General features: G+C 48.0%; 1 protein-coding gene across 2 annotated transcripts in view; it reads left to right on the top strand.

Moving 5' to 3' along the window:
• The window catches only part of CA12 (carbonic anhydrase 12), a 59,256-nt gene extending 32,648 nt beyond the window's left edge, over window positions 1-26,608 (top strand). Inside the window, exons 3-11 of one of the 2 annotated variants that reach the window (XM_009249893.4) lie at window positions 3,406-3,585; window positions 4,501-4,643; window positions 8,008-8,103; window positions 9,314-9,377; window positions 9,650-9,807; window positions 11,141-11,267; window positions 21,958-21,990; window positions 22,867-22,951; window positions 23,741-26,608. In XM_009249893.4, the coding sequence (XP_009248168.3) occupies window positions 3,406-3,585; window positions 4,501-4,643; window positions 8,008-8,103; window positions 9,314-9,377; window positions 9,650-9,807; window positions 11,141-11,267; window positions 21,958-21,990; window positions 22,867-22,951; window positions 23,741-23,813 (959 nt within the window). In that variant the 3' untranslated portion in view covers window positions 23,814-26,608. The remainder of the gene's footprint in view (window positions 1-3,405; window positions 3,586-4,500; window positions 4,644-8,007; window positions 8,104-9,313; window positions 9,378-9,649; window positions 9,808-11,140; window positions 11,268-21,957; window positions 21,991-22,866; window positions 22,952-23,740) is intronic. The other variant, XM_009249892.4, reaches the window with a different exon arrangement.
• The last annotated feature ends 1,236 nt before the right edge of the window (window positions 26,609-27,844 follow it).

Genomic DNA, 27,844 nt, shown 5'->3' with positions numbered 1-27,844 from the left:
AATGAGGAGGAGGAGGAGGAGGCGAAGATGAGGCTTTCTTGACCTTGCTGACCTACAGACCTGTGACTGGCGCCCAAGTACGAACTCCGCTGTGGATGGCAGCCAGGACCAAGGCGGGTTCCTGATGCAGATGGCTGTCCAATCCCAGCCAGTCCTGGAGCACCGGTGCCCTGTGCCCTCATTCCCGAAGCTGCTTCCTCTGGGCACCTTGTCACATGCCCAGTAGCTGCCTTGACATGAGCAACCTTTCTGACTCGTTCAAATTCACCTGACAGATGGTGAAGGTGCTTAGTCCTAGTATTCTTAATAAATATCAGAGCTTAAGAGCCAGAAGGAACCTTCCAGAACATAGCATCCACACACATCCCATCCCCACCACCACCCCCACCACCCCCACCATTTGTACGAAGAGCAATGGAGGCTCCAGCAGGGAACATAACCCACTGAGGTGTTGGGACAGCTGATGCTGGAATCTCATTCTCTGGACTCCCCTGGTCCAACATAGCGCTTCTCTTTCCAAGAGAGGTTTTGCCAACACCAACTCTACTGCCTTTAATATCCTTAGTCTTTCTTGCCCCCAAATACCTTATTTGGTCCTAACTTCCAATAAAGCGTATTTAGGGCAAGAGAAAAAGGAAACATTCCCCAAGTCACATTTTCCCAAGCCCTCTGTTCTTCTTCATTCTTTGGGAAAATGTTTCCTAAATGCCCATGAGGGCATGAGACCCTACTTGTAATATGGGTTCACAGAGACAAAGATGAGGGGTCCCTATCTTCACGAGGCTCTCGTTTAGCTATCAGTAAAATGCCTTCTTGATGAAACCTTTTTGAACCTCCACTGTGGGAAAAGAAAACCCTTCTAATCCAGTTCCTTTTAGTCATGTGTGCAAAGAGAAAGCTTCTCATTGATGCACCTCTTTACTTCCTGAGTTTTTTGCATTCATGCCTGGCTGGCAGCTTCTGCCCTGCTGGCTGTGGGCCCAGGCAGTATTGTGAGCACAGAAAAGGCTGGCAGCCTCACTTAGGGAGTCTTATCCTGTGCTGTGTCTCTCTCTGACCCTGGGGTTCTACATGAGGCCTCACGGTTGCTTCATTCTGCTCCCCGCTGCCCCTAAAGCATTCGGTTTGGCCCCCAGCTGAATAATTGTCTTACTCCAGTTTGGCCCTGGAGTGCCTGCTTTGATATCCTCCAGCCTCCCTCTTCCCCAATCACCATCTTGGTGTAGTTAAGTTAGTTTGAGGCCTTGAAAATAAGAATAGTAGAGCTCAGCGGAGACTCTGCCATGCCCAAGTGAGAAGACTGGTGTCCAGTGAAAGGTTGGACTGGAGATTCTGCAATTCCGTCATGCTGTAACATTTCTGAAAATGCACAGCCTAAGGTTGACAGCCTGAAAAATCAGTAGGGTTCCGATGTGTGTGTCCGGACCTAGAAGTGAGAACTAACTAAGCCTGGGACCAACGCCTCATAGCATTTGAAATGAACCTGGGTACCAAGTATCACTTCTGATTCTTCCCACTCTCAGATAAGGTCCCCTAGTTAAAGAGCACGATGTAGGGGGTTGGGATTCTATGGGGCCAATATAACATTTACACCCTTGTGAAACAGTGCGGTGGTCTACAGAAGAATTCCCAGAAGAGGTGGTGTTCCTTTCCCCTTTTCTCTATTTACCCACCTTCCTTGTGTTGAAATACTGATGAATGGACCCCAGATGGCAAAGCTCGATCCCCAACTCTGCTAGAGCCCACAGGACACCCTGGGTCTACCCTAACGAGCCATGACATGCCAATTCTTTGCTTTTCTGGAGAAACCTTGGCCTGAAAGTCTGTTTAATTACCATGGAGATAATCTTTTAAACATAGATTTACATTCTTGAAAGACTTTTTCTCTGTGGGAGTAGGAAAATTCATCTGCACATAGCATGTTTATTTTCATTTCCAGGGGAGGAACTGCTATCTGGTAGTTAGCAAGAAGCTTGAGCCCTGGAGGAATTTCTTTTTTTAAAGTCTGTTCCTCTTCACTGATAGTGTGTCAATTATATTGTAATAATTAGTTTATAGTGTGGTCATATTTTTTTCCAGCTTAAACTCTGCACTTCACTGTGTGATTCCAGGCCTATAATTATTTAACATTTGTCAAGCATCCCTATCAGATTGGGTTCTATAGTTGCTCTAAATGTGGGTATCAAGAGTCAATGTCCTCAGGGGTTTCTCTTCAGGAAGGTCATACTTGCAAAGCCAGCAGTCGCAAAGACCTATTTAGGTTGGTGCAAAAGCAATTGCGGTTTTTGCATGAAAGGAATGGCAAAAACCGCAATTATTTTTGCACCAACATAATAGTTGGCGTTGTAGTCAGTAAGATACTAATTTTTCCCACCTGGGGTGGCCCCACAGATTTGCTAAATTCTTTTTTTTTTTTTCTCTTTTAGAAGGCCTTTATTTATTTTTTTACTGAATAGGTGAAGAACTACTTCAGAATTCCCATTCTTCTATTGATTCTTTTTCTTTCCTCTCATTTTCCAGTCTTGCTGAATAATTTTCTTAAAACACCCACTTCCAACACTGGAGAGGAATGTAATCTTATTTCTAACTGACTATTTCTAATATGACATATTTCAAATCTACTATGACTAATGTAATAGTCAAAGGCAGTGTTTTACCTATTCAGCACAATTGTTTCTAGTTGAAGAGGATGTTTTATTCCTTGAAGGTCCTAATGGCTCCTCTTCTTTTTTTTTTTTTTTTCTTTTTTTTATTATTATTACTATTATTATTATTATACTTTAGGCTCTATGGTACATGTGCGCAACCTGCAGGTAAGTTACATATGTATACATGTGCAATGCTGGTGCGCTGCACCCACCAACTCGTCATCTAGCATTAGGTATATCTCCCAATGCTATCCCTCCCCCCTCCCCCCACCCCACAACAGTCCCCGAAGTGTGATGTTCCCCTTCCTGTGTCCAGATTTGCTAAATTCTTCCCCGCTGGAATGCCAGCTTGGATGAGCAGGGGTTCTATTGTATTCAACGTGGCAGCCCCAAGACCCAGAGTAATTCCTGGCTCATAATAGGTACTGGCTAAGCAGATGCTGAATTGCTGAAAGTCAACAGGTCCTGACGTGTGTGTCAAATAGGAACAATGTACAAAATAAAGCAGAGTTTGGTGGGCTCCTGGCTCTGGCCTGGGCAGCCCTAGTCCTTCTTTCCCCACATCACTTAAGAGCAGGTGGTCCTGAGTGGTTGCTGGACCTGATTCTGGAGGCTGAGACTCTGAGCCTTGAAGATTTACCTCTGGGGATTCAGAAAAGAGGAGAAAAGGAGTAATTGTATTGAACAGAGAATTAGAAGATAAGGAAAATCCCTTTGTGAGAAACTCTAAATCGTGAGCATGGATCTCTGTGTCCAGGTCCTGATGGGGAGAATAGCTGGTCCAAGAAGTACCCGTCGTGTGGGGGCCTGCTGCAGTCCCCCATAGACCTGCACAGCGACATCCTCCAGTATGACGCCAGCCTCACGCCCCTCGAGTTCCAAGGCTACAATCTGTCTGCCAGCAAGCAGTTTACCCTGACCAACAATGGCCATTCAGGTGAGGGAGAGGCCTTGGTGACCTGAGGGGTATGTCTGAGTCTCCCTCGGCTGCCAGGCCTGTCCTTTTCCATCTGGCAGGGAGGTGTTCTGTGGAAGCATCCAGGAGGAGGGGCGGGGCGGGGTGGGGCGGGGGCGCCTTTGAGGGATTCCAGAAGCACTCTCTCCAGGGGATGCTGGAGGCTCTGGGCTCCGACGGTCCTGCCAGGGCTGCACTTCCCAGAAGAAGCACATCTCTCAGGATGGGGCAGGAGACTGGCCTGAGCCCCGTGGTTCATTGGCTGTGCGGCTGGAGTGAATTCTGGACCATAAACGACTCAAGGAACCACACAGTTTGGCGGGGGGTACCCAGGCTTTGGAGTCAGACCAACCTGGATTTGAACTCTGGCTTGACTGCTTATAAGCCATGAGAATCTAGGTGAGAATTTTAGTCTCCTTGAGCTTCCATCTGGAAATGGACATATTGATGGATACCGTGAAGACTGGAGATTATGTATGTTGGGGTCTGGCATATAGAGTGAAGTAAATGCTTCATAAATAGCAGTTATTGTTGTTGTTGCTATATAATTCTAAAGCTTGGAAGGTACTTCACTAAAGGTGTCTGATCCATCAATACGTAAATAAACACCCATCCGTTGGTCTAGTGTTAGTGTTTCTGGTATCACTTTCCAAGGCGAACCAAGAAGGTGCTGGTGCCACTGGAGTTGCTTTGGGGAAAAGGGGACATTCTCAGGGAAAGAGCCCAGGTATCTGACCTTTAGGCTGCATCTCTGCTCTGCACCTCACTCCATCCACCTGCTTCTCTCTGGGCTCCAGGGGGTGGCAGTGGGGGTGGAGGGAGCGTTGCCTACCTGACTGCTCTCTGGCAGTGCACAGCTGGCCGGGGCTCTGAAGGCTGCTCCTCCACTCCCCGCAGTGAAGCTGAACCTGCCCTCGGACATGCACATCCAGGGCCTCCAGTCTCGCTACAGTGCCACGCAGCTGCACCTGCACTGGGGGAACCCGAATGACCCGCACGGCTCCGAGCACACAGTCAGTGGACAGCACTTCGCCGCCGAGGTAAGTAGGGCTGCCAGTCTGGCAGAGGCTGCTCTGCAGTGGGTGGTGTGGCACCCTCTCGACCTGGCTGCTGTGCAGATAACACCAGAGCATGGGACAGGCTGCCTTTAGGCTCTCTGCCCCACCTCTGGCCCTGGCACAAGGGGTGCAGCCACTCCACCAGCCTGCAGCTCATCTGCACTGTCCTGGTCCCTTTCTTCTCCTGAACATGCTGAGTTTGTCCCTGTGTCTTTTACTGAGTGATGTTGCTGGGGAGGCAGTATTCCCAGGGTGGCCCAGTGGGACATACATGCCCTTCTTTTAGACATTGCCTTCCTATCTGTGCAGATAAAAATCTCCTGCTGACTCACACTGGGCTCATTGCTCCCCCAAACTTCTCAGCCTTTCTTCATATGTCATGCTGTTTGCATCTTTTTGGTGCTATCTTTCCTTTCTCTGGGCATGGGTTGTGTTTAGAACATGGGGACATGGGTCTAGGGCCACTCTTCTACCTGGCCACAAGTCTAGGGGTGCCTGGCAGTCTAATGTGCAGGGCATCATGGCAAGCAGACTCACTAGGGACAAGATGTCAGCCAGCACAGCATCGTGTCATGTTGCCTTGAGGAGCTACCCCAAAATGCCAAAAGAAAATTAGAAGACGGGCAGAGCATTTGTCCTATGCAATCGCAGGATGGGGTAGGGCAAGGAGGGGGTTGAGATGCTCCATTTTGGCACTCCAATGGTCCCGAACTGGGGGTGTGGCTCTGAATATTTACAGGGAAATACAAGCAGATAAATGCTGCTGACTGATCAGCCAGGGGAGTCCGTGGTAAATAGAGACCATTCCCCTCCGTTCATAACTGCTGAACTGCTCAATGTTTCAGACTAATCATAGGTCTACTCGCAAGCATGGAAGGGATAGGATCTGGTTCAATAGGATGGTACCACTGGAGGTTCACATATTTCAGAGCAGGCCCTTCCCTGAAGCTCAAGAACTGAAATTTCCTCCAGGCTAATTGCAGTGTTGAGACTTCTGCTTCCCCCATGGGGAATAAAGAAGGTGTAAACCAAAAAGTGTCTGAGACTCAATCCATTTAGAAGTTTATTTTGCCAAGGTTAAGGACACATGCCTGGAAGACAGGGAGACAAGTCTGTGCCTTTCTTCAAAGATGATTTTGAGGGCTTCAATATTTAAAGGGGAAAGGGCAGACACTGGGGAAAGAGAGAGAAATGTTTAAAAGGTGTGGGGAGGTAAGAGGCAAGAGGTCGCATTCTTCCGAGTTTTTGATCAGCCGTTCACATGTGAGAGAGGGGTAGAGGAATAGTCATTTGTGCATTCATCTAGCTCAGCGAATCTGCATTCTTACAAGATAAAATAGACATGGGCAGAGGAAGCAATTAGATATGCATTTGTCTCAGGTGAGCAGAGGGATGACTTTGAGTTCTCTCCTTTGTCCTGAACCCGTGAAGATAAGTTATCCATTTACATTGTCAGGGTGAAATTCAACAGAACTGTTTTAGGGTAAAGACCTTGCGGCCCACAGTGAATTTCCTAGTGGGCAAAATGTGAGGTGTGTAGCTTTTTTATCTTCGTAGCCGTCTTATTTAGGAATAGAATGGGAGGTAGCTCCCAGCTTGACTTTTCCCTTTGGCTTAGTGATTTAGGGGTCTCGAGATTTATTTTCCTTTCACAAAGGAGGTTAGGGTGTAGATTGGCAGGGTTTATGTGTTTTAAAATATTTCTACTTCTTGTATTTTCTGCTATTAAGTCACAGCATCAGACCAAGAGTCTGGTTAAGATGGACCATAAATGCCAATACTAGAGAAAAGGCATCAGGGTGTCCCTAAAGTGGGTCCTCTAAGGAAGGACCTTGAAAGTGTAGTGGTTCTTTTGGATGGAGTTCATATAAGAAGATTCTGGCGGGGCATGGTGGCTCACACCTATAATCCCAGCACTTTGGGAGGCTGAGACGGGTAGATCACCTGAGGTCAGGAGTTCGAGACCAGCCTGACCAACATGGTGAAACCCCATATTAGCCGGGCTTAGTGGCACATGCCTGTAATCCTAGCTACTCGGGAGGCTGAGGCAGGGGAATCGCTTGAACCTGGGAGGTGGAGGTTGCAGTGAGCCAAGATCACGCCATCGCACTCCAGCCTGGGCAACAAGAGCGAAACTCCATCTCAAAAAAAAAAAAAAAAAAAAGATTCTTTCTGTCTTAATCTCCTCAACAGGGAGCTCCTTTATGCTTGGATTAGTCTTCACTTCCTCTGAGCACAATAAGAAAAGTACAGACAAACCACAAGCTCAAAGGTCAGCTGTAAAAGGAAATAGGGGCTTAGGACCTCAGGGGTTTTAATCATATAGAATTCAGCTCTGTTTCTCAAAGTGATGCCAGGCCGAGATGGTGTGGGCAGTGTGGCCGACTAAGTCCTTTGAGGGGAAGATGGTGAAGTAGGAGCTCTGAAGAAATCCTTAATAGAGGACCACTTAAAAGAAGAAATAACTTGATATATAATTTTTTTTAAATTAGAAGGAGCCACTTAAAGTTCAAAATGGGAAAATTAAGCTGTATTCAATAACATATGTTGAATTGTATTTATGAACACATGAGATGGAAAAGGATGAATGAAAAGAGAAAAGAAATAGAGTTAAAATCTCAATATGTCATAGTCTCAAGGACAAAGAACCAACAAAAATGCATGGGCTGTGTAAACCAAAAATAAATTCTAAGTCCCCCACCCCACCCCCCTGCCATCTGAATGGACCCCTCCTCTTGACCAAGGGCATTCCAAAGTTAACATGAAAACTAGTTCAGGCCGTGATGGGGAGAGGGAGTTGGACATGACCCATTATACCCACATCCCTTTTGGAATTCAGGAAAAGCCCACGTTCATTAACATCAACACAGACCTTAGTTCTGATCAGAAATATTTACAGTCTATTCTCTCTGAAGCCTGCTACTTGGAGGCTTCCTCTGCATAATAAAATCTTGGTCTCTACAACCCCTTATTGGAACCCAGACATTCCTTTCTATTGATAATAACTCTCAACTGATTGCCATTCAGAAAAAAGTTAAATCTACCTATGTCCTGGAAGCCTCCAATTCGAGTTTTCCTGCCCTTCCAGATCAAACCAGTGTATCTTGCACGTATTGATTGATGTATTATGTCTCTAAAATGTATCAAAACAAGCCGTGCTCTGACCACCTTGGGCATATGTCCTTATCCTTGGCAAAATAAGGGGAGGGTCTGAGAGACCTAATCTAGTCTGGGGGGCTGGGGGGGCTGGGATTCTGTCCTCACAGTTGGAGTCAAGTCTTCTGCTGAAGCGACAGTCTCCCATGAGTCACTTATCCTCTAATGGGTGGCTTTTCCCCCACTGCAGCTGCACATTGTCCATTATAACTCAGACCTTTATCCTGATGTCAGCACTGCCAGCAACAAGTCAGAAGGCCTCGCTGTCCTGGCTGTTCTCATTGAGGTAAGAGATATTTAAAAGGTCCTTAGGTGAAATCTGAAGCAGGGATGAGATTGGGATTCCACCTTTTGTTCCATGCATACCTGTTGATAATCAGCTGTTCCTGTATCGGCTCTGTGTCCACTCCAGAGCAGGCGGTATCCCTCTGTAGTGCACCTTCTCTCTTGGCCTGGAGGCAGCACTTTCTGTGCCTGGGCAGCAGAAATGGGGAATGTCCTTTGGTCCATTGGAAAAATGGGCCCCAACATCTAGCCCTGTTGCATAAGGCATGGAATTGCCCAGTTGGGGAGGACCTGTGCTGGAAAGGGATCATCAAACTCCATCTGCCCCATCAGATGCCTGAACTCTTGATACAATTCCTGCTATCCAAGCTCCATCCTCTAGATCAGTGGTTCCCAACCTTTTTGGCACCAGGGACCAGTTTCTTAGAAGACAATTTTTCCACAGACCATGGACCAGGGAGGGAGATGGTCTTGGGATGAAACTGTTCCACCTCAGATCATCAAGCATTAGTTAGATTCCATGAGGAATACACAGCCTAGAACCCTTGCACGCGCAGTTCACAATAGGGTTTGTGCTCCTATGAGAATGGGAGGCCTCTGCTGATTTGACAGGGGGCAGAGCTCAGGCTGTAATGCTTGCTTGCCCGCTGCTCACCTCCTGCTGTGCGACCCAGTTCCTAACAGGCCACAGACCGGTACTGGTCCACAGCCTGGGGGCTGGGCACCCCTGCTCTATATGGACCCTGGAATGAATTCTTTTTTTAATCCCAAGACAGAGGAATGTCTTCTGATTGGCTTGCATGTTTTTTTTTTTTCCTAATGAGGCAGTATATACCTCATTTTCCAACATGCTCATTTGTCTGACGTGGCTTTTGTGAACTCAGAGCTCCTCAAGTTCTGTGTGACATGGATGTTAGTCACAGCCTTCAGGCTCATATCTGGATCATCAAGAGCACACACTGTACCCCATGCCCCAGGACATTCAAGCCCAACTCCTTAAGCTGAAAACAGGACATCCTGAGATGCAAGAAGGCAGGACCATTACACTAACTCCCAAGAACCTAGTGATCCATCATAATTGTCCAGTAAAGTGGATCCTTCAGGCAGTGGTGGCAACACACCCTCAGCTTTGCCCTTCTGATAGCAATCGTCAATCCTGGCTCAGCCTATCCTGTTCTGTCCCAGTTTAACCTGCCCTGTCTCTGTTGCAGATGGGCTCCTTCAATCCATCCTATGACAAGATCTTCAGTCACCTTCAACATGTAAAGTACAAAGGTGAGGGGTCCTTGCGTGCATATTCACTCTGCTGGAGAAGGAGGTAGTCAGCCCTGTGTGACTTTAAGAAAAACAAACACAAGGGGCAGGTGCTGTCTGTGTTCACCAGGTTAAAAGCAGCAGGTTGTTGAACAATGATGCAACCAGGTCCTGGGGTTAGATGACCCTGAAAGGGGCTAGTTCATGTTTCTAGGCCCAGTCGCTCTGTTCAGCTGCACTTGTGCCCTACGGAGGGAGGCTGACACTATCACCTCTGCAACATGTCTCTCTAGGCCAGGAAGCATTCATCCCGGGATTCAACATTGAAGAGCTGCTTCCGGAGAGGACCGCTGAATATTACCGCTACCGGGGGTCCCTGACCACACCCCCTTGCAACCCCACTGTGCTCTGGACAGTTTTCCGAAACCCCGTGCAAATTTCCCAGGAGCAGGTAACTGTCGTGCCAGACTCAGCCAGAGTTCACGCGGCACCTCAGTTCCCATCATCCCCCATATCACAATCAATGACTTGATTTCCTCACTTAGTTTCATTGGCAGCTCTTCAAAACCTCTCCAAATATCACAGCTGTCTGAAAGCACCGCAGAAATTCCAGGCTGAGCTTCAAAAGAAGTCAAGCTAGGCAAATGAATAGATGTCTCCTAGTTCTTTTTTAAAAAAAGAGCTCTAAATCTGCATTTGCTAATATGTCCTCAGTGGCTGGGTAGTATTCACTTCCCTGGCAGGAGAGAGCCTGGTTCCTTTACAGGGCAGAATAAAGACAGGATCAGATGAAATCATTTAACAGATGGGATTTCAGCAATGACTAAGTGAGGGTCCCTGCACCCAAGAAGCTCAAGGTCTAGTGCAAACTGGGGAACAAAATCCTTAGCCATCACCTCTAAAGCTTCTTCTTTGATAGGAGATGGGAGAGAAGAGTAGAAGTCTGTGGGATCATCCGCGGGTTAGTGACAAAGCTGAGACCCAAAGTTAGGTCATCTGAGTTCCGTGTCACTGCTCATACCTGTCCTCCACAGCCTAAATTCATAAGAAGAAAAATGGCTCCCCAGGAGACAGGGCTGGGGCCAGCACTGCACCCTGGCTCACAGCCCCACCCCAGCTTCGTGCGGCCAGGGCAGCCTCACAGCTGCTCCTTCTCTTTACAATAAGCTTCTGCTCTGAGTCACCTAGTAAATGGCAGCAGGTGGGTGGACAGGAATGAGGACGTGATGAACCAAGAGATGGATGAAACATGTGGGGAAGCAGCAACATCCTACCCCAGAAACTACCTTGGAAACGGGTTATATAATCTATGCAGGTGCATGAAAATGCCATGGAACCCGTAATCAGATGACCTGTGAAACTCTTAACTCCCTTCTTTATTCCTTCTGATGTGACCATCAGAACAAGCCCTGCGACCCTCTGGTTGAGAGCTGGGCTCTAATTTAAGTTCATGAGAGGAACGCAGTCTCCGTGGGAGGCTAAGGAGCACTCCATCACCCCAGGTTTCCCTCCACGCAGGGCAGATTGGAAACTAACAGCACTGCCCTTCCCTGGAGTCTCGGGTGCTGGGAAGACAAACCCAGCGCTGCCCAGCTCCCAGTCACCCAATGTGGAGGGAAGCAGTTCTCTGGCTTTCCCTCTGCTTTCTAATATCTCCCACCCAGCCCCACAGAAGCTGGTTCCAGAGGCTTCTCCCAGGTGCAAGAGCCGAGAGCTAGCCTCTTCCCAGGGGGTCAGGCGAGGAGGTCATTCTGTCTGCGGGCTATTTCTGCTCTTGCCCTCAGCTGCTGGCTTTGGAGACAGCCCTGTACTGCACACACATGGACGACCCTTCCCCCAGAGAAATGATCAACAACTTCCGGCAGGTCCAGAAGTTCGATGAGAGGCTGGTATACACCTCCTTCTTCCAAGGTGAGGAGAGGCAGTGCTGGGGGGAGGGGGTGCGGGAGTGTGGTGCCAAGACATTGGGCTCTGCTGTGAATTCAGCTCTGGCACTGATGCCCTCAAGAAGTTGGCTGAGAGCTCCCTGGCTGCCACAGGAACCAGGTGCCTTGTGAGACTAGGTGTGGGGCTCACTGGGGTCCCCCTTCACTGAGTCTTTGCAGAGAAGCAAAAAGCCGGGGCCCCCAGGCACATGGACCAGAGCCCTCTTTAAGCCTGGGAGTCTTGCGCAGATGGAGAAGAGAGAATTCCTTGGGGACTTCTCTGTTTCAGACAATGATCCCTTCTCTAAGACACAGGATAGGACCCTTTCCATGAGATCAGACTTCTAACTTCCCTCCCTAGGCTTTCTTGGCATCAAAGGCTGCAGCCAGCCTATCTTAGGCCTGGCAGGGTGATTCACGCACCACCACCAAATGAGCAGGAATGTTCCTATGTTAGATGTAAAACAGTGAGTGTAACCCACATCCATGTCTAATGTAGCAGGGCCCGTTAGGCAAGGAAGCACCCTTGTGCACTGCATTTTTGTCTAACCTCCTTGGAGCTTGCATAAGCACAAGCACATAAGTTCCCAATTGAACAAAACTTAATAGCTTGGTTTCTTCCTAATACTACAAGGGCTCGGGTCTCCCTTTTACAGCTGTAACCAATAACTCCCCAGTAGGACATTAACCTTTTTCCTTGCTCAGTGCCTACATCAACACTGCTGGAAACTGGGCATCAGGGGAAAGGGGTGAGGGAGCACTTTTGGGGCCAACACCCCTCTTCAGACCACTGAGTTCACTTTCAAGCTCACTTTCTTACTGTAGATTCTCGACTGGGGTCCCAACTTGGGAATCTTCATGGCTGGTCTGTGCAGTTCCATTTCATCCCCAGCATCACGTGTGGACCAAACCGGGCCAGGTGTTCATATTTAAAGATAACCCGTTCTCACCTGCAATCCCAGCACTTTGGGAGGCCAAGGCAAGCGGATCACCTGAGGTCAGGAGTTCAAGTCCAGCCTGACCAACATGGTGAAACCCCATCTCTACTAAAAATACAAAAATTAGCCGGGCACGGTGTCTTGCGCCTGTAATCTCAGCACTTTGTGAGGCCGAGGCAGGTGGATCATGAGGTCAGGAGTTCGAGACCAGCCAGACCAACATGGTGAAACCTCGTCTCTACTAAAAATACAAAAATTAGCCGGGCATGGTGACACGTGCCTGTAATCCCAGCTACTCGGGAGGCTGAGGCAGGAGAATCGCTTGAACCCAGGAGGCGGAGGTTGCAGTGAGCCGAGATCATACCACTGCACTGTAGCCTGGGCGACAGGGCGAGACTCTGTCTCAAAAAAAAAAAAAAAAAAAAAAAAAAAAGATAACCCGTTAACCCACTTGTCAGAATCTGCTCTCCTTGTCTCACGTGGTGCACTTTTTTGGGTTCCTTTCTTATTATATGAGGTTATAACTATCATCTCCTAAACTTAGTTGGACATATGGAGACTGTATTTGAAGGCCCTTTCCAGGAAGCTTTAGAAACTGACCCATCGTTACGGTCAGGATTACTTCATTCTGTCTTTTCATGAAGAACTGCCCAAGAATTTGTCTTTTGTGTTTTCTCCTCTCCAGGTATCACTAGTTAAGATCATTTCCCTCTTTCCTCAGTTTCTTAGTTGGAAAACAGAATCTGTGAACAATAGCCTTCCTGAAAATTCAAAATCCATGTGATCATAACTAACAGTTTCTTTTCTAGGAAATGAACTGAGTGCATGGAATTATCCCTGTGTATCTGTTATGGATACAACGCTGTCTTTTCTCATTCTTCTAAGTGGAGAATGTAGTATCCAAGGGTTAAATGGAACTACTTCAATTCTTAAAACCAAAAACATAAAAACTCTGCCAGGAGATTAGGAACTTTGCCCACACAGATCAGGTAGAATTTTGCTCACGATCCCAGGACCCCATTGCCGGCTCTGTTCTCTGAGCTCAGCTATGCACACCCAGGGAAGGAGTGGCACATATTCTCCTTACAGTCAGGAGGCCTAGGTTCAAGGCCTGGCTTTGTTTCCTCCTGGCTGCATGCTGTGGACAAATCATGTCCCTTCTTTGGCCTTGGTTTCCTCAGCCACAAAATGCCAGGTAATCCCAGCTACTCAGAAGGCTGAGGCAGGAGAATCGCTTGAACCCGGGAGGTGGAGGTTGCAGTGAGCCAAGATCATGCCACTGCACTCCAGCCTGGGTGACAGAGTGAGACTCTGTCTCAAAAAAAAAAAAAAAAAAAACAGCCGGATTGGATTAGGTGATCTCATGTCCTTTCGGTGCTAATATGTTGGGATGGTTAAGTGGACACTAACAACTGCCAATCCTGACTTTACATTGCAGGGACAGTGTTTGAGGGCAGTTACAGAGGATCAGAAGAAACCGGGCAGGAACTTGACTCTGACATCCAAAAGTAACCCCCGCTTGTAACGATGGACTGTGGCATTGGGGATAACTAGCCATCTTCTTAGACCGGCTTGTGTCTAAGCAGCTGCTTGTAGTGGGGCAGCGTAGGCAGGTTTGTAGCCAACTGCTTCAGTAGATTCTCCCAGTCTGGATAGAGGAGCTTGAGGGGCCTCTAAGCAGAAGTCTGGAGACCAACTCCCAGCTTAGGACATCAAGATCAAAGCCCAAATGCAGCGTTGCCACTGCTCTTCCTGCATGGCTTATCCAGAGCTGGTGCTTCCACAAGCCCAGGCTAGGACCAGCTTTCTCCTCTGAGTGAGACTCTGTAGCAGTTCAAGGCAAACCTGTCCATTTGGAGGCTGATTATAGAAGCTTGGCCAGAATTCTCCACTCCCTCTTGCTTCCCAAAGGCACAGGCAGCAAGCGGGGCTGCTTCCCAAGGAGCAATGAGGAGGCAGCCCCAAAGTGGTGAAGGCCCAAACCTCATCTGCCCAGGGGGCTGCATTCACAAGGCCTCTCTCACCCAGCTCGGAGCGGGCCTCAGACTGTAACATGATGTTTCAGGTTTATGGTGTGGGACTTTGTCAGTGTGAACCTTGAGCAGTTTGGACTCAAATTGTAGCCTCATCCACTGAGGCATGTTTGTAATTAGGGTCTGGCTTACTCAGGGCTTTCTCTGGAAGTTAACAAGAACTATAGAGTTAGAAAATTCTGCCAGGAGAAAAGTGATGTTTAAAAAATCGTCTAGGATGGCCGGGTGTGGTGGCTTATGCTTGTAATCCCAGCACTTTGGGAGGCTGAGGCGGGAGGATCACATTAGCCCAAGAGTTTGAGGCTGCAGTGAGCCATGATCACACCACTGCACTCCAGCTTGGGTGACAGACTGAGACCCTGTCTCTTAAATAATTAAAAAAAAAAATTCCCTGTGAGAGAAAGTACATGGACTTTGGGGAAGGATCTGCAGTTTAGCCAGGTTGGGACAATTGGGACTGAATCATTTCACTTAACCCTGCTATTCTCAACTGTGCTTAGAAAAGGGGTACAGGACCTGATTTCTGTCCTTAAGAGGTTTATAGTCCAGCTACACCTTAGCCTGGGGGCAGAGTTTCTCAACCTTGGCACTACTGACAACTTAGGCAGGATAATTCTTACAGTGGGGGGTGTCCTGTGTGTTGTAGCATTGGCAGCACCGTTGGTCTCTACCCAGTAGATGCCAGTTGCCCCTCCCCAGTTTTAACAGCCAAAACTGTTTCCAGACATTGCCAACTCTACGCAGGGAGGAGGAGCAAGGTTTCCCCTGATGGAAAACCACTGCCCCAGGGTTTCTGCGGCCCAGAACTCATTATTTTCACTCATGTCATAGGAGTCTAGAGTTTTATATCACATGCCCTGGTCCTCATTCTTTTATGGCATGCACATTTCAGTGTGATGATGGTTATCCCTGAAACAGTAAGGTTGAATTGACTGAGGCAGAACAAACCAACCCAACAGAGACCTTGTTCCCCATCTTCCTTTAGAATTCAAGTATAGATTCTTTTTTATATGATTGGGTAAGACCAAGAGACGTGGCGTGAGAGAGAACTGTGCACCCTTAGGAGTGTACAAATCCTTTATCAGGGGTGCAGATGCCTCTGAAGTAGCAACTTCTTCAGGATCCCCCCTTTATTCTTTTTCTCTCTCCCTTTTGTATGAGTTTTTCTCTCTTGTATGTTATGTTTCTTGTTGCCTTTAGTTAAAACGTCCACTCTTTATGGACAAGTGAAAGTCATGTCAGGCACTTTTTTCCATTCTTAAAAAGTGCCTCTTCCATTGGCCAGGTGTGGCTCATGCCTGTAATCCCAGCATTTTGGGAGGCCAAGGCAGGTTGATCACCTGAGGTTGGGAGTTCAAGACCAGCCTGGCCAACATGGTGAAACCCCCTCTCTACTTTAAAAAAAAAAAAAATCAGCCGGGCATGATGGTGCATGCCTGTAGTCCCATCTACTGTGGAGGCTGAGGCAGGAGAATCACTTGAACCCAGAAGGCAGAGGTTGCAGTGAGCCAAGATTGCACCAGTGCACTCCAGCCTGGGCGACAGAGTGATACTCCATCTCAAAAATAAAATAAAATTAAATTAAATTAAAAAGTGCCTCTTCCAAGTGGCAGATGGAAGATTTGAGCTGAAAGAGAAAGCAAGACTCGTTGTCCTCAAGGTGGGCCCCTGGGAGGGGACACGTCCTGGGGCCAGTTCGGGTTTCAAGTTGGGTGCTCTTAGTGGGAAAGGGGAAAGACAGCAGAGGCAGGGGGACATCACAGGGGCTCGGGCTTAGGGCTTTGGCCTGGTTCTTGGTTCCTTTGAGTTCACCTCCTCCTAGCCAGTGGCACCAACATTGGGCCCAGATGCTGGGTAATAAAGCAAGAGCCCATCGGACAGAAATGCTAACATAATCTAGCCCTGTGCTCAACACGTGAGGGCCATGGAAACTTGAGGGACAAAAGGAAGCCAAGAAGTTTCTATAATCATATCATTAGTGGGCTTGCTCTGAGCAACTGCATGTCACTCACCAGAGCCAGCTAAGGCACACTCAGACAAGGGTGCCAGGCAGCCAACCGCAAGGGCAAATCTATAGTCCTGCAATTAGGATCTGCTTAAGCCTAGACCTGGGCAATTTTATGAAACCTTAAAAGGAGGGAGAAAGAAATCATACATGGCTAAGATGGCTAATTATCTAATTTTTTTAGGCTAGAATGCATGTGTTGTCATTATTGACCTTGTATTTCTTAAAGTTTCTATTTATAAATAAAAGCTATTAGCTGGAAGAATATCATCGATTCTCCCAAAGGATCCAAATGATTAGCCAGCATCATTTCCACCTTCAATTGCTGGCCTGAGTCAGAGGCTGAACAGTCAGGAGCATTTGTCCAAGGTGCTAAGAAGTGAGGTCCTAGTCCCTTTAACATACCATATGTTTCCTGAGCACAGCCTGAGTTATGCACTATGGGGGACAGAAAACCCCATGGTGGGTGTCATCTTGCTCATAAACACAGCCTGTGGCACAGGGCAGACTATGTTCAGGAAAGACAATGGGAAAAGGGGCCTTGCAGAAGGCTGGACCCACCCTTGGTGATGGGGCCCTAGCTGATCCTTCCACATCATCTCCCCACTGCCCCATCCCTGCCCTCAGCCTCAGCCCCCAAAACTGTAGAGCAGATGCTTTCAAGTACACACACTTGATGTCTGGGATGCCCCCTCCCTCCTCCATCTGGAAAATTCTTTCAAGACCCAACTCTAATCACGTCTTCCTGGAAGTCCTCCCCATCCCTCTAAAGGTGACTTAATCTCCCTCAGTGCAGCCAGAACCACATCTCCATCTCTGTTATGTTACTTGACACACCATAGGGTAATTATTACCACACAGCAAAGACAGAAAAAGAACAATATGTGTATATTATACACATACCACAAGCTCCTTAAGGCCAGGGATGACTGACGTGTTACTCATTTTTATGCCTGGCATGGTGCCTGGCGCTCATTATAAGCTTGTTGAAAGAACGTCCCTGACCCATCTCCAGTTCCCTCCCCTCTCTGTGTCTTCTCTGCAGAATGATTTACACATAAGCCTGGCCAGTTGTCACCTTTTAGTTTTATTGTCTTATTTTTCTATGGTCTCCATTTGCTAACAATGTTAAAAATCAACCCATTTGTTTCAGAGAGATTAAAGATCAGAACTTAGCTGTCAGTTTTGAAGGTCTGAGAGGAAGTTGCCTAGAGATGCTGTTGTGCCTTCTGTAGCTCTGGCTTGATAGGGATCAAAGGCCCCAGTCCGGCCACCCATTCTTTCCCCAGGGACAGTGAAGACAGCTTAGAGTGCCAAGCACCTAGTGCCAGCATTGTAACCTGCCCCTGAGGCTCTGGGATTTAGGCCCTTCAGAGCAACGTGCTGTCGGCAGGGCCTGCATTCCTGCAATCTACGGGCAAAGCCCTCAGTCCCATCATGGCTGTATAAAACCAGTTCCCCCATGTAATCTGGTACTATCTTGTTGGCAGATCTCTTTGTAGCAATTCTTATTTTGGGTTGCATAGCGTTCATAAGGAAAACTCCGCAGTTAAATATGTCCTCCGAAGATGGCTCCGCTCTGTGGTGAGGGTTTCTTCCTTGTCTTAGCAAAGCATCATCTGAAGATAGCACTGGCATTGAAGTTTCTTGACTCTCTGATTTTTTATTAGGTGTAATAATAGGGGTTTTTACCTTCCTAAAACAGATTTTGTGTATTTAAACTATCAAACCCCTGATAAATCAAAACTCTCTGACCTCTTTTACAAGGCTGGAGATGGCTAAGGATATCACTATGTAACATGCCATCTATGTAAACAGTGCGTTCTTTAAAATAATACTTGAAAAGGATTATAGTCCACAGTCAAACAGAATTGTAAATAGAGCTAGAAAATACTAGACTGTTGTTCCAGGAACCTCCAGATGTGAAAGTGAGGTGCTTGTTCCTCGTGCTGGACTCTTCTGTGTTTATGCTTGAGGCTTCAGAAGACCTCAAAAACCCTTAACCAGCATCCCTCGGTCCAGCAAGATGCCGGTGGAAGACGCAGCTCCTGGGCCCGCCAGAACAGGTAGAAAGGCCCTTGTGGCAAGCAGCTCACTGACCTTCTTTGGGTGTCTGTACCTTCCTGGGCAAGGCGTGTGATCATCGAGTTCTTCTATATCTGTGTGGTTTCCTTGTGTGTGTCACACTGCCATCTCTCTGTTCGCCTTGACTCATACCCGAGCATTTTGTGAACAGGTGGCTCTCCCACGTCCTCATGGTGTGCACCCTCTTACCAGCCAGCCCCAAAGCTCCTTCTGTCGGGCTGTCACTCATGCCTCTCGTGGGCCACCTCTGTGACCTAGCCTGTCTCCATTTCTACTGTCTGTCCCATTGTTCTTCCGTGGGAATCGCCTGCCTTCTTTCCTATTCGGAAACAAACCATTTCTTTAACCTGAAAGTGAATTTCTCTAGTTCTGCCCCTCCCTGTACCATTTTTGATGCCTGTTCTCTACAGCGTCCTAGAGGCTGGGCTCTCACCCAGCCGAGGCTCTGCTGGGAAACAGGCTTTAGCTTTGCACTCAGGCTCTAGTTCTCTGGTTGCCCTGACAGTTCTCCCTGTGTCCTGAAAGTCTCGCTGACTTTCTCTCTCCCATCAGATAACAGATGTTTTGGCATCTGCCTCCAATGGGACTCAAGCCCATTTCTGCAAAGAAGCTGAGCCTCCATGACGGTTGGTGCTGTTTCAATTGGCAGGGACAGCGTTCCAACAACATCTTCCTGCCCTGGGCTTCCTGAGGTGGTGGAACTATCAGGCGACACCCTTGCTGGCATTCCTCTTCCTTAACAGCTTATGATGTTGGCTCAGTCAAGCTGCTTCGTTTTTGCTGTATCAAAGTCTTGGCTGAAAAGTATCTGTCCCAGTCTCTGGGGCTTTCTTTGTCTTCATGCCTGTTTGGTCTCATTTCATCATTTCCAAGGAGAGTCCATTTATGCCTTGACAAGTAGTCATCAAGGAGCAAAGATCCCAGGTCAGAGCACTGGGTTCAACTATGCTGTTGCTTACAGGGCCTCCGACAGGAACCCCGCATAATAACCCGGGGAAGCCAGACTCTCCCTCCAGAGAAGCCACCACACAGGGCATGTGCCCTGAGAAAAGCCCCACCCTTGCTGGGGCCTTGCCGTCCATAGACTTTGCTCAGCTCCCCAAGACCAGGCATGAAGGGTACCCCCACCAGCCACAGACTGGGCCGCTCAGTGGTCTGGGGCCTGTGTGGCTCTCAGAATGTTTGAGGTGACTATGAAAGAGATGACTTTAGAAACTGTCCAGCCGGGATGGCTTTTAGCCAGGTGGTGAGGCTTCCTAGTATTAGTCTTCAGGTGGCGAGAACTGGTTTGGCACCACAAGCATCTGGAGCTTCAGGAACAAAGAACGAGAGTGTATTTCATCAAAGGGTTGGGAAGAAAAACCACGGCTAGGTTTATTATGTTTCTTTTTTTAAGATTCCAGGGACCATGGTCTCTGGTTACATTTAAAAAAGAAACAACCAACCCTAATACCAAGTTCCACTGTGCAGAGGCCACAGGTCCTGCAGGAAACAGAGCCTGTGCTGTACAAACACTGGAAGCTCCCTCCAGGTGGAGACTCATGTCTTGAGCACCTCCCCAATCCACAGGCTGGTCCTTGTGTTCAGGTTACACGAAAAGGCCTGGGGCAGGGAGTCTGGCCTGTGGAGCCACTCTCTGCCACTTGGGAGGTCATGAGCAGCTGGTGGTGGCCAGCAGAGCAGGGAGAATAGGCTTCCCTGTCCTTGGGGATAGCTCTTCTCCCTGCCTGCTCTGCTAACCCTCACAGCAGCCCGGTGCCACCTGGAGAAGCCAGACCAGGAACCTCCAGGGCCCAGCTTTGGACCAGGGAGGCTCTGCAGGTTCAATGTGAGATTGCAGAAGAAGACAATAGGAAAAGCACACAGCTGACGGCTCCTGGGGAATCAGCTAGACTTGGGCCATAGGACAGGAGAAGGGGCAGTGAGCAAAACCTCACCCTGCAGCCTCAGATCTGGTTCCGCAGGCTGTTAAGGGCCCCAAGGGAGAGTCCTTGGCCTCCTGCTGGCATCTTACACTTGACCGGGGCTCTCCCAGGGCCTCAGCCACCATTGTGGGCTCTATGGGCACAGGATCTTCTGTGTCAGGCTGGGTGGCCACCATCTGTACAACTGTGGCTCCCAATGTGAGTTAGAACAAATACCCCTTCTTCCTCCAAGACACACACACATGCTAGAAGTTTCCATTGAGATGAGAAAACCACCAGACAGAAGGGTATGTGAAAATCTGCACTTTCTTTAGACAAAGGACCTGATTAGGAGAATGGGGAATGGCTGTGGGAACCTTGGAAAAAACAGGCTGGGGGTTTTCAGGGGAGACTTCATGACTGGGATCCTCTGCTCACTCAAGACAATGGATTCTCATGTGATTTTCCCCCCAGGAGGTGCCTAGTAGGCCGACTGTGAGACTTAGGTAGCTGGGCATGGGTTCAGCCACACTGAGGACTTCTCTCTCACCTTATTTATCCCAAACAGTAACTTGCTGGTTGAAGCCATAATCTCCTGGTTCCATGGAGCAGAGAAGTGGGGCTGGTGTGGTGAAGGAGTTTGTCCAGGAGGGACAAAGCAAAAATAGAACCAAACCATGATCACAAGCTGATGGGCTGGGGGAGAAGTCTGGTGATGGATTCCTTGCTTAGGAAGTGAGGCAGGTAGCAGGGACGTGGACAGGAGCCTGCCCAAGCAGGCTTTGATCCCTACCCTTCTTCACCTTTCCTCTTTGGCCATGTTGTATTAAAAACTGAAATCTTGTGCGCTAGCTCATACTTGTAATCCCCATAGTTTGGGAGGCCGAGGCAGGTGGATCACTTGAGGTCAGGAGTTCGAGACCAGCCTGGCCAACATGGCAAAACCCCATCTCTACTAAAAATACAAAAATTAGCCAAGCATTGTGGTGCACGCCTGCAATCCCAGCTGCTCGGGAGACTGAGGCATGAGAATTGCTTGAACCCAGGAGGTGGAGGTTGCAGTGAGCCAAGATTGTGCCACTGCACTCCAGCATGTGTGACAGAGCGAGACTCTGTCTCAAAAACAAAACAAAACAAAACAAACAAACAAACAAAACTCAAGTGAAGTCTTGCCCTAGCCAGGAAACTGCTGTGATAAAGGAGCATCGGGGCCGGGCGCAGGGGCTCACGCCTGTAATTCCAACACTTTGGGAGGCCAAGGCAGGTGGATAATGAGGTCAGGAGTTCAAGACCAGCCTGGCCAAGATGGTGAAACCCCCGTCTCTACTAAAAATCCAAAAATTAGCTGGGCATGGTGGCGGGTGCTTGTAATCCCAGCTACTCGGGAGACTGAGGCAGAGAATTGCCTGAACCCGGGAGGCAGAGGTTGAAGTGAGCCAAGATCGCGCCACTGCACTCCAGCCTGGGCGGCAGAGCGAGACTCCAGCTCAAAAAAAAAAAAAAGGAGCATCGGAAGGAGGGATTGCAGTATGAATTCCCTAGATGGGCAATTTCCTGTACTTCATCAGGCAATCCCTGAGCCAAGGGTGGACATCCCTAGAGGTCTGTCTGCCTAAGACCAAACAAAAGGTAGAGCGTCTCTCAACACACTGCTCAAATCCAGTGTGGTTTGACTCTAGAGTAACCTCGTCTTTTCCTCTCCCCTTTTAAGTGCAAGTCTGTACTGCGGCAGGACTGAGTCTGGGTATGTGGCTGGGCAGCCAGCCGTGCATGCTGCAGCTGGGTGATCACTGTGATTCTTGGTGTGATCAGGGTCTGTGATCCAGCCCGTCCTCTCTGCTTCTCTGTACTATTGCTCTGGCTCCTGGCCCTCTCTTTGCTATGGGTCTTACCCTCAAGTCGCTCTGTGATTCAAAGATGAACTGCCAATCAAATGTTCCTCTAATGAAAGATCCAATCACTCTACAGCATGTGTGTATTCAAAGAACCTATCATCTAAGACTTTCTTTTGGTCATGGTGGGAGGCTATTGCTGAAAACATGCCAGAGCCCAGTGTGGAGGTCAGCTGACAGGCCACATGACCTTGGCAATGGACTACTGGTCATCTGGGACTGCTTAGGACTGTGCAGTGGAACTTGGGGGCAAAACCGATAGAGACAGCCAATGGGCCTTAAATCCAGCAGGCAAAGACAGAGTAAGTTCTTATTTGTGTAGTCCAGGGCTTATCAAAATGTGGTTCTTGGAACACGTGCATCAGTATCAGCTGCAAGTATTTGGTAAAATGCACATTCCTGGGCCATGCACCAAACAGATTGAATTTGAATCTCTGGGGGTTGGGCTAAAAAAAAAAGACCCTACATTTTAAACAAGCTCTTCAGATGATCCTTGTGCATGTTTGAGAGCCTCTGCTGGAAAACCACTAGAATTTGCAAATGGCCCCCTCAAAATACTCCAGCCAGTCCCACTAAGCCAAAGACCAGAATCTGAGAACAGGGATGGGGAAATTATTCCTTTCTGTGGATGATTATGCAGCTGGGCTGTGATTTCACACCCCGGGGGCCATGGGCTAAGATGGAGGGGAAGGAAGGAGTGTAATGTGTGCCATCTACCTCTTCACCAGGCATCATCCTCTCGCTGGCCCTGGCTGGCATTCTTGGCATCTGTATTGTGGTGGCGGTGTCCATTTGGCTTTTCAGAAGGAAGAGGTGAGCTGGTTTGGGTCCAAAATGGGAATGGGCAGCTATGTGTCCATGATGATTAGTCTGCCTGGGAAGGCAGCTTTGTGGCATGAAGAGCTGCAGTCACCTGGACCACCACTTACCCTAGGAGTGCTGTCCCCAAAGCACCCGTGCCCTGGCCTCCTTTGCATGAGAACACATGTGACCCTGGTCATTCAAGGGGTTCAAGGGTCACTGTGCTCAGATTTGGAAGCGTGTGTGCCTTGCTTGCTGCTATTGCACGGCCATGGACGAGTCTCTTGACTTAGGGCTTGTGCCTAAAGTTAAGCAGCAAGGCTGTCTTCTTATCAAGATCTTTACATATGCTTTTTGGTCTATAAATTCAAAAAGAAAGATAAAGGAAAACCTGATCTCTCACTCACATTAACTCTTCATGCCCTTTGTCCATGTTTTTATTGTCACATTTGGCTTTTCCTAAAACCTAATTTATTTGGGGGGTATGAAAAATAAAAAGGTTTCTGGGAACCCTGTTATGGAATCAGAGGTTTGAAAAGGGGGGTGACGAGACCTCTTTCAAAATATAGGTCTACTGTTGTTAGGTGTGAAAGAGAACAGTTGGAAAACAAACAAGTTCTGTTTTTGTTAAAGCTTTATTTGGTGACATTCCCTCCCAAGACCAACAGAATGGGGAAAAGGTCCCAAAGAGAGAAATCCAACTTTTAAAAATGGCTTCATTCCATACCTGAGTCAGGCTGCTCTCTGGATCGCTCGCTCGCTCTCCTTTCTAACAAGACTTATGTGTTCTTTTTGTTCTAGTATCAAAAAAGGTGATAACAAGGGAGTCATTTACAAGCCAGCCACCAAGATGGAGACTGAGGCCCACGCTTGAGGTCCCCGGAGCTCCCGGGCACATCCAGGAAGGACCTTGCTTTGGACCCTATACACTTTGGCTCTCTGGACACTTGCGACACCTCAAGGTGTTCTCTGTAGCTCAATCTGCAAACATGCCAGGCCTCAGGGATCCTCTGCTGGGTGCCTCCTTGCCTTGGGACCATGGCCACCCCAGAGCCATCCGATCCATGGATGGGATGCACTCTCAGACCAAGCAGCAGGAACTCTAAGCTGCTTGCTGTAACTGTGTGAGATTGTGAAGTGGTCTGAATTCTGGGATCACAAACCAAGCCATGCTGGTGGGCCATTAATGGTTGGAAAACACTTTCATCCGGGGCTTTGCCAGAGCGTGCTTTCAAGTGTCCTGGAAATTCTGCTGCTTCTCCAAGCTTTCAGACAAGAATGTACACTCTCTGCTTAGGTTTTGCTTCGGAAACTCAACTTCTTTCCTCTGGAGACGGGGCATCTCCCTCTGATTTCCTTCTGCTATGACAAAACCTTTAATCGGCACCTTACAACTCGGGGACAAATGGGGACAGGAAGGATCAAGTTGTAGAGAGAAAAAGAAAACAAGAGATATACATTGTGATATATTAGGGACACTTTCACAGTCCTGTCCTCTGGATCACAGACACTGCACAGACCTTAGGGAATGGCAGGTTCAAGTTCCACTTCTTGGTGGGGATGAGAAGGGAGAGAGAGTTCCACTTCTTGGTGGGGATGAGAAGGGAGAGAGAGCTAGAGGGACAAAGAGAATGAGAAGACATGGATGATCTGGGAGAGTCTCACTTTGGAGTCAGAATTGGAATCACATTCTGTTTATCAGGCCATAATATAAGGACAGAACAATACAATATTAAGGCCAAATCCAACCTCCTCTCAGTGGAGCAGTTATGTTTTATACTCTACAGATTTTACAAATAATGAGGCTGTTCCTTGAAAAGGGGTTGTTGCTGTGTCCTGGAGGAGACGTGAGTTCCAAGATGACCCAATCTGCCTTTGAATCTGGAGGAAAAAGGCAGAAACAAAATGACTCTAGAACTTCATCTCTTTGGGCCAAATTTCATTTCAGCCACTTCTGCAGGATCCCTACTGCCAACCTGGACTGGAGACTTATCTACTTCTCTCTCTCTCTGAGGAGGTCAAATCGTGGTTTAGATCAAATATATTTCAAGCTATAAAAGCAGGAGGTTATCTGTGCAGGGGCTGGCATCATGTATTTAGGGGCAAGTAATAATGGAACGCTACTAAGATACTCCATATTCTTCCCCCTGAGTCACACAGACAGTTTCTGACAGGCGCAACTCCTCCATTTTCCTCCCGCAGGTGAGAACCCCGTGGAGACGAGTCAGTGCCATGACTGAGAAGGAACCGACCCCTAGTTGAGAGCACCTTGCAGTTCCCCGAGAACTTTCTGATTCACAATCTCATTTTGACAGCATGTAACGTCCTCTTGAAGCATAGCTTTTTAAATCTCTTTTTCCTTCTACTCCTCCCTCTGACTGTAAGAATTCTCTCTTCTGGAATCGCTTGAACCCAGGAGGCGGAGGTTGCAGTGAGCCAAGGTCACGCCACTGCACTCCAGCCTGGGTGACAGAGCGAGACTCCATCTCAAAAAAAAAAAAAAAAAATTCTTCTGTACCATCACAACTTTTCACAATGATGGCAAGCCTTATGTCTTGGGAGCCTGTTTTGCTAGGCAAAGTTACAAGTGACCTAATGGGGGTTCAGATGTGTGTGTATCTCTCTGTGTGTTTGTGTGTGTGTGTGCACTCAAGACCTCTAACAGCCTCGAAGCCTGGGGTGGCATCCTGGCCTTGCCATTAGCATGCCTCATGCATCATCAGATGACAAGGACAACCCTCATGACGAAGCAACATGAATTAGGGGGCCTCTTGGCCTTGGTCCAAAATTGTCAATCAGAAACGAACATAAAGGGCTCCAGAGCAGAGGGACTGTCTGTCAAAAGACTCTGTATATCTTTTGTGGATGAGTTTTGTGTGAGAACAGAGAGACCATTGTACCTGGCACAAGGGCTGTTCATGAAAAGGGAGACTTACTGGGAGGTGCAAGACAGTGGCATTTCTCCTCTGCTCTTCCTGCTCAGCACAGCCCTGGCTTGCAGCCCCGAGGCTGAGACCAGACAAAGCCCAGGAGGCAGAAAGATGCTCCAAGAACCAACACTATCGATGTCTTTGCAAATCCTCACAGGATTCCTGCGGGTCCAGCTTTGGAACTGGGAAACCTTTCTTCAGATCCGCACTCATTCCACTGACGCCAGCTGCCCCTGAAGGATGCCAGTACTGTGGTGTGTGAGGCTCAGCAGCCGCCCACACGCTCCTAACTCTGCTGCATGGCAGATGCCTAGGTGGAAATAGCAAAAACAAGGCCCAGGCTGGGGCCAGGGCCGTGGGGGAAGGCCCTGGATTCTCACTCACGTGAGATCTTGAATCTCTTTCTTTGTTCTGTTTCTTTAGTATCATCTGGTAAAATAGTTAAAAAACAACAAAAAACTCTGTATCTGTTTCTAGCGTGTGCTGCATTGACTCTATTAATCACATTTCAAGTTCACCCTACATTCCTCTCCTCTTCACTAGCCTCTCTGAAGGTGTCCTGGCCAGTCCTTGAGAAGCACTGCTGTCTGTCTGCAGCACCCCTCAGTTCCTGTGCCTCAGCCCATAGGCCACTGTGATAATGGTCTGTTTAGCACTTCTGTATTTATTGTAAGAATGATTATAATGAAGATACACACTATAACTACAAGAAATTATAAATAAAATGTTTTTCATATCAGGCTGTTCTTTTTTTTTTTTTTTTTTTTTTTGGAGGTGAGGTTAAAGCATTACTATTTGCAAAGCACTCTGTAGCTCCCTGTTATGGGGATAGGTAGCTAATCAGAATAATAATGTCACTGGCATCCACTTCTTAGAACCTGGCTCCAAAGGAAAATATGCTGATGGACTCAATCACTTTCCTGAGGATGGAGGCCTATGGCATGTGTGGCTGCAGGTCACGAAGCTGCTTAATGGTGCTGGGAAGCCTAGAGGAATCAAATAAAGACCCTGGAGGAGGTGGGATCAGAGCTGCACCTTGAACAGATAGCTCAGATTTGAACAGATGGATGGAAAAAAGGGAGATGTTCCCAACCAAGGGGACATGATACAGGGAACAGGTCCTATGTCTCTTTACTCCTGAGACTATTAAACCTAGTAGGTGGGCAGCCCCTCTTGGTTGCCTGTTACCTTATTTTGAATTCTTTTTGCAAAACATACTATCACCCCTCCAAATAATCTTTTGTCTAAATCCAGACTTCACATTCTGATTGGGGCAAAAAGAGGCGGTCCAGTAAAGGTTATAAAATAGGTACCATCGTTGTTTGCATTATTTAGAAAAGCATCCAATTTTCACTATAATCACCCTAAGCCTGAGAGAGGTGAACTGTTCAAGGGTACCTTGGCTCCAGTGGGTGACAGCACCCGGCCCAGCTTTGGAATTGAAACATTTCTGATGGTCTGTACTCTGCTAGAACACAGGATGCTTCCGCTGTCCCTGCTCTGGCGTCCTGCCAAGTGTCATGGCCACGCACAGGCATGAAGACAGCCGGGAAGCCAGAGTTCTCACGAAGCACTCACTTCTCGGACTTGCTCCAACCCCACTGGGGAGAGCACTCCTGGAGCAGGCAGTAAGCATCTCTTGTCTCCCTGAATTCCACATCCACTGGGTGGATGATCAGGGAGGCATAGCAGTGAGAGCCATAGGTCGGCAGAGGGAACTCAGGCCCTCCTTTAGGATGGCCATTACCTCATCTCAATCCAGCCAAATCGACCGTCTAGAGCACACAGGCGGAGAGAAATGTAATAAAATATGAGACACGTATGAAATTTAAACTTTCCGGTAGCCACGCTAGAAAAAGGTAAAAAAAAAAAACCCAAAAAACCAGTGACATTAATTTAAATTTAATTTTAGATAATCCAACAGATCTAAAATACTATGATTTCCACATGTAACCAGTATTTTCATGTGTTTGTT

This window comes from Pongo abelii, chromosome 16 (assembly GCF_028885655.2).
Source record: "Pongo abelii isolate AG06213 chromosome 16, NHGRI_mPonAbe1-v2.0_pri, whole genome shotgun sequence".
Lineage (NCBI taxonomy): Eukaryota > Metazoa > Chordata > Mammalia > Primates > Hominidae > Pongo > Pongo abelii.
This window is presented reverse-complemented; position numbering and strand designations above follow the sequence as displayed.